Source organism: Ambystoma mexicanum, chromosome 4p (genome assembly GCF_040938575.1).
Source record: "Ambystoma mexicanum isolate Mex_15411 chromosome 4p, UKY_AmexF1_1, whole genome shotgun sequence".
Taxonomy (NCBI): Eukaryota; Metazoa; Chordata; class Amphibia; order Caudata; family Ambystomatidae; genus Ambystoma; species Ambystoma mexicanum.
In genome coordinates, this window is record NC_090927.1 from 814,693,842 (window position 1) to 814,707,009 (window position 13,168).

The following is a 13,168-nucleotide window of genomic DNA, read 5'->3' on the forward strand; positions in this document are numbered from 1 at the left end:
CTGTTAAATCTCTCCACAGTCGCATTTCCCTTGGGATTATATAGCGCTGTTGTGGTATGCCCCACTCCATTCTCTTAAAAAATCTTCTATTTATCTAGCCACGAATTGTGGCCCATTATCTGATACCAATTTTCTGGGAAAAACTCACGACCTTGCGAGCACTTTATGTCCTTTATCACACACACATCCGGCCATTTCGACAATAAATCCATAAGCGCTTTGTTGTTCTCTTGGCGATATCGGATCCAAAATATCGACAGCAACCACATCCCAGACAGAAGTGGGTCAATCACAGTCATTTGTGGCGTCCTGGCTACCAAAATTTTGTCACTATGTTTACAACCCTCACATTCTGTTAACAAATTCTCCACCTCCCTATCCAATCCCGGCCACCAAAAATCTTGCTGAATCAATTAGTTGGTCTTACACACACCCAAATGCCCTTCATGGGCTATGCCAAGTACCACTCCCCTCATTCCTTCCGGTACCACCATTCCATCTCCTCGGGTCAAAATCCCTTTCTCAACGCTCAACTCATTTTTTACAGTTCTATATCTTTTTAATTCTTCAGCGTCTTCCTTCGGCCACCCCTCCCGCATATACTTTACAACCACGGCATACACTTCGTCCCTCTCACACTGTTCTCTCCATTCCTTTTCGTCCGCCACTCTGCAACTTGTGAACACCTCTCCATCCTCCTCACAACCTTTCTATTCCTCATCCTCTACTGCATTTCGTGATAAAGCATCTGCAATCACATTAAGTTCACCCGTCACTTCCATATTCAGACCCTGCAGCCCACTGATCCATCGAGCAATTCTCCTAGAGATGCCATCAAAAAACTTTTTTTTCAAAAACACCAAGGGGTTTATGATCCGTAACCAGTACAAATGTTCTCCCCCATAAAAACTGTTCACATTTTTCCACTCCCCACACACAAGCCAATGCCTCCCGTTCTATAACGGAATATCTCCGCTCTGCATCCTTCAATACTCTTGACGCAAATGCTACGGTCTCCAATTCTTTCCCCTTTTCCTGCATAAGCACACACCCCAAACCATTCTCACTGGCATCTGTAAACATTTTCACATCTCAATCCTCTTTAAATCCTTTTAGGATGAATGCCTGCATCAAACAACTTACAACTTCAAAATCCCTTTCACATTCCTCACACCAAATATATTATGCTCCTTTCTTCACCAGCATTCTCATTGCTTTTTTTTCTTTCTCCCAGGGGTTTTTAACAAATTAACCATAATACTCCATGAGCCCTGAATATGAAGATCACTCCTTCCCATCTCTTGGGCGTTTCATCATTCTAATCGCCTCTACCCTAGACACTTTGCTCTTTATTCCTTCAGCGGATAACTCATGACCCAAATATTGTACATTATTCACTCTGAACATGCATTTTTCCATTGATATAGTCAATTACCTTCGTCCATCCTCTCCAAACACACTTTTCAAAAGTTCATCATGTTCCTCTACATCCCTTCCCCACACTAAGATATCTTGATAACACCTTACACCTTCTATTCCCTTGAGCAATTTATTCATTACTCTTTGAAATATGCTTGATGCTGAAATCAGACCAAATGGCATCCTCCTGCACTCAGACAAACCAAAGGGTGTTCTAAATGCCGTAAGATCCATTGAAGATGGGTGTAGCATAACCGGATGGTAAGCCGCTTTCAAAGAATATCTTTCCCCCCTTCAATTTCTGACAACAGACAATCACCCTTTGGCAATGGAAACCTATCTGGTAACACATTCCTAGTTAGCCACCTCAGGCATCCCCACAATACCACCTTGTAGCAAGGCCACCCTCAAGGTTAGGGAATGTTGCGCGTGGATGGGCCACTACTGCAAACACTGTGGTGGTGTGGTTGTCAGACGCCAGTGACAATGGCAGTGGTAACAAACGCATGGCAGGAATCACTTTTGCCCATCGCCGAGGGTATGACAGTCGTGGACTGAGATTTCCTGTCGACAAGATCCTTGTGGATGCAGTCGACGTTCTTGCTGATGACGAGGTAGTCGTGGGCAATTACGGTATTGTCGATGATGAGGGAGTCATGGCCGATGACGGTTTGCCGATGACGAGGTAGTCGTGGCTGTTTGCGGCTCCGCCGATGAGCAGAGGCGTTGCCAGGATTGTCTAAGCAGTCAGGCCTGAAGCTAATGTAGTTGTGCCCCGCCGCAGTGACATTACCATCTAGAAATGCACAGAGAGTGCTGCTGAGTGGGCATGTACACATTTTGGTTGGGCCTGCCAACTCAGGCCCTACCCTGTCTATGCCTCTGCTGATGAGGTAGTCGTCGATGATGCCCCGTTGGATGCTGTTGATGGTCTCGGAGTAAACAAGCTGGAGTGAGACTTGGTCGTCGACGATGACAGCTTTGTAGACGATTTCGACAAAACAAGCTTGTTTGGCCACCAGACTTAGAAATGGACTTAGAAGACGTTACATCCCGAGGTGATGGCTCCCCCCCACCCCAGCCGACCTCCCTTGGGCAGTGACCTTCGGTGAAGACTGGTCTTTGTGCAATGATCTGAGCTTGTCGCCAGTGGGTTCTTTATGCCTCCTCTTGCTGGTGGACTGGACTTCATGCGACCTAGACCTCTTAGTAGAGGTGGTTCACTGGGCCGTCCTGCCCCGCCCTAACGAGGCATGACTCCATACTGAAGCAGAGTCAGAGGTCTCGCCGACGTCCTCGAGCCACGAGACGACGGTGACGTTCCCTCAGCCTCTTGTTGGAGAACGACTGGCAGATTTCACAGTCCTGGATAACATGGTGAGGATGAAGGCAGTAGAAACAGTCGTCATGGTGATCCTCCACATAGACATTCTTCAGCCACAGCGGGCACAGGCCTTGAACAGGCTCTTACTCGTGGATTCAGTCACTATGCGGTAGGCCCAACTGCGCAGACAAAGCTTCGTCGAAGATTACCGCCGGTGTGAACAGTCCATGGAGGTAGCACTGTCCCAGCGGATGCCGGTCATCGAATAACAGACACAAATATGTATTTTTCATAGAACATTTTTAATTTTGATATATATTCGTAAAAATTTCAAAGAGATGCTTTTTGAGGACTCCCAACACTAACATAAGCAAACAAATCTGAAGATGGCCGACAGAGGAGGAGCTACGGGAGGGGTTCCGATGGGCTGTGGGCAGTATGACCCAAAAGGACCATAATAATTATACTTAAAAGTCAACATAGTTTTCCTTTCACAAAGGGGCTCTTCATTAGTGGACCTGGGTGGAATCTATACTGAGTGCAAGCAGTGGCGCTTAAAGGAGTAGGTCCAGCTTAACTTCACTCGACATATGTAGCGAAGATGGAGCTTTGATTTGGCAGCAGGGTAGAACCTTGCGCTAGAGTGTATGGGGCATAGAGCAGGGAATTAGAGAGATTCTTCCTAAAGCCCAAGATACACGAGTTAGAGGAATGCCAGAGCTTCAAAACAAGAGACTCGTTAATTCAAGGCAACGCAATTTATTCACAAGCGAAACAGACAGGATGAAGACCTATGGGGTCTATTAATCTAACTACAACGAAACATGGCTCCCGCTTTGGGACTGGTCGAAGTCAAATGTGTCATGGTGGGTAACATTATAAAGGGTCCAGGATTCCCTGGGTAGACCAAACAATATCCCCATGGCAGGTAAACCTGTATTGGTCTACCCAGGTTGACTAAAGCACATTCTCAAAGATAATATTTCGCAGCCACTTCATGGCCAACGACGACAGCCACAATTTGATGTTTTCTATTTCTGAAATATTGAAATTAAAGCAAAATGCATCTTTTTAAGTGAGTTGCATTTCTCGTTTGTTGACTTCAACAAGCTATATGAAGGTTGTAGTAAAACATCAATGTTTGTGAAAAAAACAGCAAATCTGAAAAACATTTAACAAGCCAGATATTCCAGTGGGTGGATACTGTTAGTTAAAGACTATTGGACTATCTTGGATTCCCGCGGAGACCTAATGAGGTAGCATCCTTTCTGGAAAATTGTCCTTCCTGGATTGGACATTACACTTCTTCTATGCTCGTGAATGGCATTTCATTAAAGAAAATGTTGGCCAGTGGCTTCACCCCTCTTGGCATATGTGCCAATAGCAATAAGGCTTGTGTCTTGTAATGTGGTTATGGGAAGTTCCCACCTAGTATGGCATGCCATGAAATGCATTACTGCCTAAAGAAATGTGGTGTAATCCAAATAGGTAGTGGACAACATTTCTTGAGTTGGGTGCCATTTTTGACACACAGCTTTTGTTCCCCAAGTACTAAGGAGGTGGAGACACAGTGTTTTGGATGGTATTTGAGTAATGCTATTCATGGGGAAAAGAAGGCAGTGATACATCCATAAAACTGACGGACTCTAGTTTGTGAACTACAAGAGGCAGCACTCACAAAGAGGGAAGGTTTGGTGAGCCTACTCCTACGACAAGTAAGGACCACTGTGAGGACATTTCGCTGAGATTAACTGATATGCTACATAATAAGAAGCTAGCAAAAGAATCAAGGTCTACATCAATCAAGCCCCACCTCCATTGGGTTTAACAGGCATAATGTCCTTAGCCTACCTCTTCCTTGACGGAGCATGGTCAGTGGAATTTCAGTCAAGGATCCTCCCCTGGGCTTCACCTACGGTGGTTCAATTGGGAGAGGGTCTCCTGTGAACATTTCTTCCTTTGTTCTTAACTTTTCAAACACTTACTAAAGACACGTTGGCAGGCCAAAACTTATTCTGCCTACTTTAAAGACTCCTAGCCTCCTGCAAATGGTTTTATTGTGACTTGCGACTCTTACAACACTAGCCCCCCCATCTCTTCTAGCAAGCAAAGGACTTTCAAAGTGAAGAGCTTTATAATTATAAGGCTGTGTATTAACTCCTTTCGTTTGAGCCATTACTTCTCAAATTGGTTAATTACTTACCCTTTATTTCTTCACTTCACTTACTTCGCTACATTACAGTGTTCTACTGGTGATCTTACTATGTTTAAAAGTAAAGCGTTGGGCACCCCGAAAATAAATGGGTATATTTTAGGAGTATGTGTTTGGGGGTTTACTTGCATGTGATTTTTAATTGAGTTGTCCGAGGCCTAAATAAATATAATTGTATGCATATAAAAGAGTGCTCTGTGTGTGCTTAACTGAAAACCTTCACCACTCTCCCAAGTCTAACCCTTGCTGCTCACTCACACTAACTAGATAGAGTTGGATCAGACATTAGTGTCTTTCCCCTGTTCACTAGAATGGGGTGGCCTCTCAAAACCTGTCCACAGGGCCGATTCTGAAAATCCATTTCAACAATAGCGAAGGATATATAATAAAAGTGGGCCTGGGAACTGGAGTGCAGACCAATTAGTCACTAAAGATAACATGTCTTACCTGAACAATAAGAGCAGCCAATCCAACTTTCTCTGCTGTATCATCCGGGTCCTCCAGTTCTTTTGTTGCTGGGAAAAAAGAACCAAATGTAGAGGTCAAAATGTAACACAAAACATGTTTTTAATTAAGTTGCAACTCTGTATCAGTGGGAAAGAGTGCTAGAGGAAAAGATCTGTTAACACCAAAAAGTGATGAATGGAAAGGTGTTCATTAGTCCTAACCACTGCCAATTGCATCAATCAGGTACCTGTTCATAAGGTATTCAGTCTGGTAGCCCCATTTCAGAAGAGCACCAGCTTTATGTAAATCAATTGGCTGTATGTTATTTTGACATGGGTCGTTGTGACATTCCCCACGTTGGGAAGTATCCTTCATGAACTTCAGGCTTTGCCTTAATGATGATGATGTTGATAGCAGGCCTCTTCACAAATAAATGGAGGTGTCCTTTCCTTTTTGGAGACTTATTTGAAGGGTGCAGACAGGGTTGGGGGTTCCTGCCTCTTGTTCCCTCTGTCCACCTTCCCAACCATCCCTTCCACCTTTCTCGCAGATGTCTGTCCAATTGCCATCCATTACCACAGACAGTTAAATTTGAGCATCTCCTTCCCATTCCCTTCCATCATATCTGTGCAGGTGTCCTGATGAGAGGCTAACACACACACTAGCTAACGTGTCAATCTTTGCGACAGCCACAAGCTTCATTTCCATCTCCTTTGCTCGGCTCCTACATCCCCTCAGTCACTCTGGTACCCTACATTTGCCCCCTCACCCGACTGGTCAAATCATATGTCGCACATGCACACTGGATTTTTTCATTCTGTAGAAACACAAATAGGACAATTCTACCAGTGTGCAGTACAAAGAGTTTGTTTGTTTCAGCAAATGTAATGTTGTTCAGAAGAAATTGGTCTAGCCCAAACTGCTAGGGTTGTCATCTCTGCACATGAATACAAGCAACCCCACAGAAGTTTTGCTCTTGTTGGGCCTCATTAATCAGGTACAGCTTGATTCCCTAAACCTAAAAAGCATCCTATGATTGGGGCCAAATATTCTTTCTCTCACAAAAGCAATCAAAGAATCCCAAAGTAATATTGAGTGGTCAAACCTCAACCAAATGCACTCAACCTTCTATTCGACACTCACTAAAATTATGTCAAGCTCTTATGTATGGAAAATTAACATTATTCGATATTCATATTCCAAACACTCCTCTTCTTCCACCTCCTACCACGCTTCAAAATCACCTTGAACTTCTCCCTAGTTTCTGCTGAAGAGATCATGCACCTCATACAAAGACCCATTGAACACCCCACCAGCTACAGCACCTTTCAATCTTGTTCCACCCAAACATGGCATGAGTTACTACTAGTCAATCTATTGGATGACCGTTCCAGCAGTGGGTGAAGGAGCTTGTACTAATAGGGGAGTCGAGACAGGGCAAACAGGACAGAGCTGGAGTGTGCAGGCAGCCAGGTTCAGCAAGTTCACAGAGGAAAGGTAAAACAAGGCAGGCAGGGAACCGGCATGGAACAGGAGGAAGAGCAGCAACCAAGGGAGCTGCCAGAGCGTAATAGGACACACAGGGGAAGTGGAATTGGGAGTTTAAACACCCCTGTGGCGCGAGATTAAGGCTCTGTGGTGCTTGGTTGGTTTTTCGACAGCCAACACAGATTCCTAAGCGCCGCGCAGACGCAGAACTCGGCCCACAGAGCAGAGAATCACAAGGTGATGGCACCCAGGTCTGGGATGCGCTCCAAGCCATAAAGCACCCAAACCCCACCGGGAGTACAGGCGCCAGGATGGGCACTGCAGGTAAGTATGTGTGGAGGGATGCATGTCAGTATCTGTGTATGCACGATGTGTGTGGAACCAGGTCGTGCAGTGTTGTGGAGGGAAGAGCGTGGTGTGTGGCTGGTGTATGACATGTCAAAACCGAAGACCTCCTAATTGTCCCCAAACTTCTAAAAAATATTCTTCTCTCATTCTTTGGCACCTAAGCCTCCTTATCCTCCAAAGAAAAGAAACTGGGAGTCACATTGGACACTGAGCTAAGCATAATTTCCCAAATTGAAGTTGTGGTAAAATCAGGCTTTTTCAACTGAAATCAATTAAAATCAGACCCTTCAATGAAAAGCTTTGTATTAATCTACCAACATGGACACCGGTTATGATTCATTAAGTGAGGCGCTGTTGGTCAGTTTAAATGTGCTACACTTTAAGACATTTTGTACTTCACATTATTTAGTACTGAATTTGGGAAGGATAGGGAGTGTGCATTTTGAATGCATTTAAAATGTATTGTTGTGGACTTTCTTTGATCCAACTGATTCTACAGTGCTCCCGAACACATTCTTCTATTGTTTACTCGCTTTTTGTTTTTAGACTAAGATAAAGTATCATTTCTCTCTTACCCAGACTAATAAAAAACACATTTGTTTTTACATCAGACCTGCTAAGCACCCATTATATCGAAATTCATTGCGCACTGGTTAACTAATGCGCAAGTAACGATTCAAACATGATTTGTTTTCCGTTTCTGTACCGACGCACATGCCAAACACCAAGAACATTTAGTTATATACCTCCATATCCCTCTATAACATATTGGGTAATGAGGAGGGTCAGAAGAAGGAGACAGACTCATGTTTGCTATTTCAGAAGTGTTTTATTCAAATTAATAAGAAAATACCTTACCTTTCCTAATCTAAGGATTTCCCTACCTAACACAACTAAATTAGGTTGCTCGTCGTCTGTTCTACAGTCCAAAGCAAAGTCTGTCCTCTATCCAAAACTAGTCTACGTTGACCCTACCACTTATACTAAACAACTAAACACTAGGAGAATGACTCCCTGCTCCTGGGTTGCTTTCTTGCATGTCCTTGTCAATTCAGAATCTTCAGCTAGCTTCTAGCTATCTCTTGTACGATGTCTTTTAGTTCTCTTAGGGGACTTTGCCACAAACCTCTATCTGGTTTTCCTTGATCTCTCAAGCGCCCCTCGCTGGATGCTATGATACCGGAATATTCCTTTACTCAGTTACTCTCAATTGTAGTTGATGGTCTCTATCTCTCTGACAACAGTTTATCAATTGTACAGCTCTTCTTTTATCACTTGTTGTACCCTTATGATTGCTTGTCTCTTCTTGTGGTTTAACTGCTCCCTGGGATAGGTAGACTGAACCCACGAAGGATTTTCATTCTTCTTGGGATTTGGCCATTCACTGGGACGAGTGGGCTGAGTCCCTGAATGAGTATTACTCTTCTTTTTTTTTATTTTTTATTTATTTATAAAGTTTCACAAGTAGATAAACGATAAATCAATCAGAACAAATAATACAGCACAGCAAAAATATACAGAACAGCAGAACATTATATATACATAACCAGCAATAAATTAGTAAATATTCAGGAAGTCATCCCAATTTTTTCCGTACACACTCAACTTCCCTTGCCTCTTAAAAACAATTTTTTCCATGGATGCCAGGGCAGACATTCCCTCAATCCAATCATCAAGAGTTGGAGCATTCTGTGATTTCCAGCCCCTCAAAACCAGCTTTTTGCCCAGACTAGCACCACGGAGCAGAAACTTTTTCTGTGACAGAGAGATCCTCCAGCAATTCCCCACCTCCCAAAATCATTGTCATAAAATCCAATTCTACATCCAGATTCAAGACACGCAGACAGGCACAACAAACATCATGCCAAAATCCCCTTACACGCACACATTCCCATAGTAGATGTTCCAAACTTCCCTGTCCATTCCCACAACACCAGCAATCATCCGAGTCCATCAACCCCCTCTTAAACATGCGTTCTGGACTCCAAAACACCCTATTGAGGATCTTTATCTGTCTCGATCGTTCCACTAGATCAATAGCACATAGTTTAATATTCGCACACATATCTAACCACATCTCGGGCGAAACCTCACACCCCAATCTCCTTCCCCATTCATCTCTCAAAACAGATTTTTCCTTATAAGCAGACACAATACAATTGTATATCCTGCTAGCGATTGAACAACCACCTGGATCCCTCTCTTTAAGAAAGAGATTTACCATTGAACTTCCTTGCTCCGCCACATCACCTATACATCTTTTCAATTTTCTGAAGTCATCAGATCTGAAATTATCAATGTTAAATTTCGCTCGCAACTCACGCTCTCCAATCCACTCCCCATCCACCAGAACATCACCAATCCAGAGAACTCCTCCTAGAAACCACTCCGGCCAGAATAAAGGCTTACCCCCGACAGAAATCAGCGCATTCAACCAAATAGATGCATGAATGGTCTTTGAAGCAACCGACCCCAGCAATTCATGTACCTTCCTCCACGTTTCTCTCAAAAAAATAGTCAAAGGTGATTTTTTATATAACTTGTTAGTTGCCGTGAGAATTGCCCTCGGAGGGAGCGGGCCCAACATACTTGCCTCAGCAATTACCCATTTATCAGGCTGATCCATCAAAAAGGGAACAATAAAATGACTTGAAAAAGCCAAATGATATGCCTTAAAGTGCGGCACCCCCAGACCCCCTTTTTACACTGGCAACTGAAGTTTCCATAATTTTAGCTGTGGCGGCTTATTATCCCACAGAAACGACTGCAACAAACCATCAATCTTTTTCCAATAATGTTGACCAATCTTCATCGGAAGCATACCTAGAACGTAATTAATCTTCGGAGCAGCATTCATTTTTATAGCGTTCACTTTGCCCCATAGGAACAGATGAAGCAAAGACCACCTCAAAATGCTCATTTTCAAATCATTACATACTTCACTCATGTTCACCACAACCATCTCATCCACCATTGGGATTAGCCATATACCCCGATATTTCAGTTTCCTGTCACACCACTGAAACCCCATCTCAGTGATCAAATTCTTGTCACAATATCCTGAAATCGGCAACACCTCAGATTTAGACCAATTGACCTTAAATCCAGCCGCCACATGAAATCTATCCAAAACGTCCAGCAAGGCCGGAAGGGACACTGTTAAATTTCGTAATAACAATAACAGATCATCTGCATAAAACCACAACTTCTGATCAGCACCATGACAACTCAGACCCTGTATCCCCCACATCAGACCTCAAGGCAATCGCCAATGGTTCCATGGCCAAAACAAATATCAGGAGGGATAAAGGACACCCCTGTCTTGTACCCCTCTGTAGTACAAAAGAATCTGACAATTGCCCATTAGTTCTGACAGCGGCAGTTGGACAAGCATAAAGTAAGGCAATCCATGAAATAAATTCCTCTCCCAAATTCATAGCATGCAATACTGAAAAAAGATAGTTCCAATTAACGCGATCAAACGCTTTCTCCGTGTCCAAGGAAAGCACTGCAACATCATCCTCCATATCCTGTGCATGTGTCATCAACAACAATAAGTTCCTAATATTGCTAGATGTTCTCCGGCCGTGAACAAAGCCTGACTGATCAGTGTGCACTAACTTCACAAGAAGATTCTCCAAACGAAGGGCCAATAATTTCGCAAGAATCTTATTATCAGTATTAATCAAACTGATCGGACGGTAGTTCGAAGTCAAGCAACCATCCTTATCCTTTTTTAGAAAATCCGATATAATGGCATGACTAGTAGAAGCAGGAAGCAAACCTCCCACCCTGGATTCCATGAACATATCCCGCATAAGTTGTACCACCGAATCAGGTAAGATTTTATAAAATTCAGCAGGCAGACCATCCGGACCCGGAGACTTGCCCGAGTTCAACTTCCCAATCGCAGTTTTCATTTCATCCACAGTCAAAGCTTCACCCAGCATTGCATTCTCCAAATCACTCACTCTAGGTATCTCCAATCCATTAAAAAAAAGAATCATTTAATCCATCGACACCCAACTCATTCTGATACAGCTTCGTATAATATTCCTTAAATGTCTCAATAATCAGTTGTGGATCACAAGTCACCTGACCATTCTCTCTTTTAATAGAAGTGATAGATCTTTCAGATTGCTGTTGTCTTAATTTATAGGCAAGCCAGCGATCGCATTTTTCACCATATTCAAAATAAGAACATTTCAATCTGAACAAATACTTTTCAGACCTTGTTTTCAAAGTCTCATTCAACTCCCTCTGCAGCTCCCTTAGATTTCTTCTTTTTTCCAGATTTACTGAGTCATTTATCAAATCCTTTGAAAGCTGCTTAATACGTCGTACCAAATCCAAACTTTTCTTCTCCAAACATTTCCTCTTGTTACTGGACAAACCCAGAATCAAACCCCGCATCGTACATTTAAATGCCTCCCAGACTTTCCCAACACCAAATCCCTCTGTCCTATTTTCCACAACAAAATTATCAGCCTCAGAGCTGATTTTTTCCACTATCTTCTCATCCTGGAGAATCGAGGTGATCATTCTCCAACAAAATGATCTAGAAGTATCAAACTGCAAACCCATATTCATAAACACAGGTGCATGGTCAGTGACAGCAATACAGCCAATCTCACAGCTTGCCAGGTTCAAGGTTACTGAACCAGCCGTGAGAAACATATCTATGCGAGAATGTGAACCATGAGAGTTAGAATAGAACGTGTATTCTCTCAAATCAGCATGGAGCAATCTCCAACAATCTTCTAAGGCAAATTCAGAAATTAGGAAGTTAAAAGAACAAAATGTCGGATCCCACCTGCAAGCAGTACTGGATCCACTTCGGTCTTTAACATTATCAATAACCAAATTAAAATCTCCCCCCAGAATAACATTCCGGCAAGCAAAATCCTGTAATATTTGAGCCACTTTTCCAAAGAATGTACCATCATCCACAGAGGGAGCGTAAACATTGCAAAGAATAGTTTGAACTCCCTGAACCTCCACTAAGAGTGAAATCACCCTAACCTCCTTGTCAGAGCAAGAGTTTAAAACCTTAATTGGTGAATCCTTCCGAATCAGAATAGCGACCCCTCTACTCCTAGATGAATAGCACGAGACAAAAAGTTCCCCAATCCACCCTTTGCGTAACACATTAAATTCATCAAGCAATAAATGGGTCTCTTGAAGAAAATAAACATCACTGTGCATATCCTTCAAACAATTAAAAATCGTTTGCCTTTTGAGTGGATTGTTTAGACCATTTACATTCCATGAGGAGACAGACAACTGGTCACCCCTCCCAGATGGCAATGCAAGGGAAAAAAGACAACAAAAAACTAAATCAAAAATTCTGTAATTATAAAAATCAAAAACCCTCCCCACCCCCACCTGCAGAAGTATGAATCCAACGTCAACAAGAACTAACAAACCACAAGCTACCCCCGATACCCCTCCCAATCATATATGAATATCCCCAACCAGAAAACACCAAAGTTAAATAGAGCCCATGCAGGCTACAAGCAACCTTACTATATAACATAACCCGAGTCATTTCACAAGCATCCCAATCATAGAAGCAACAGGTGAAAAGGATGCAACAGCACATATCTAAAACAAAACAAATAACCCATCGGACCATCCAGCAAAGCGGACCCGTGAGTAGAGAGATGCCTACCCCCTCTAAATAAAAGGAAAGAAAAGAAACACATAGTAAAACAGCAAAACAAATAACAATGCAGCAACATATATATCAGGCAATCGTGGTGTAAATCCCCATTCCTGTCCAAGTCCAGCTGTAAAATCACAAGCAGAACCGTCACGAGAGTATACATGGACCAAAATACAGTGGGTGGAACGGTCTCCATCCCTCACTATCTCCTTCAAATCCGCAATCTCTCATGAGCAAAGACCTTTTCACAGTGTCACCTAACTTT

At 43.0% G+C, this 13,168-nt stretch overlaps 1 protein-coding gene across 3 annotated transcripts in view; it reads right to left on the reverse strand.

Annotated features, from left to right (window-relative positions):
• RARS2 (arginyl-tRNA synthetase 2, mitochondrial) overlaps positions 1-13,168 on the reverse strand; it is an 816,998-nt gene that overhangs the window by 158,616 nt on the left and 645,214 nt on the right. For all 3 annotated transcript variants that reach the window (XM_069606382.1, XM_069606383.1, XM_069606384.1), the window contains one exon: positions 5,403-5,470. In XM_069606382.1, coding sequence (XP_069462483.1) covers positions 5,403-5,470 — 68 coding nt within the window. The remainder of the gene's footprint in view (positions 1-5,402; positions 5,471-13,168) is intronic.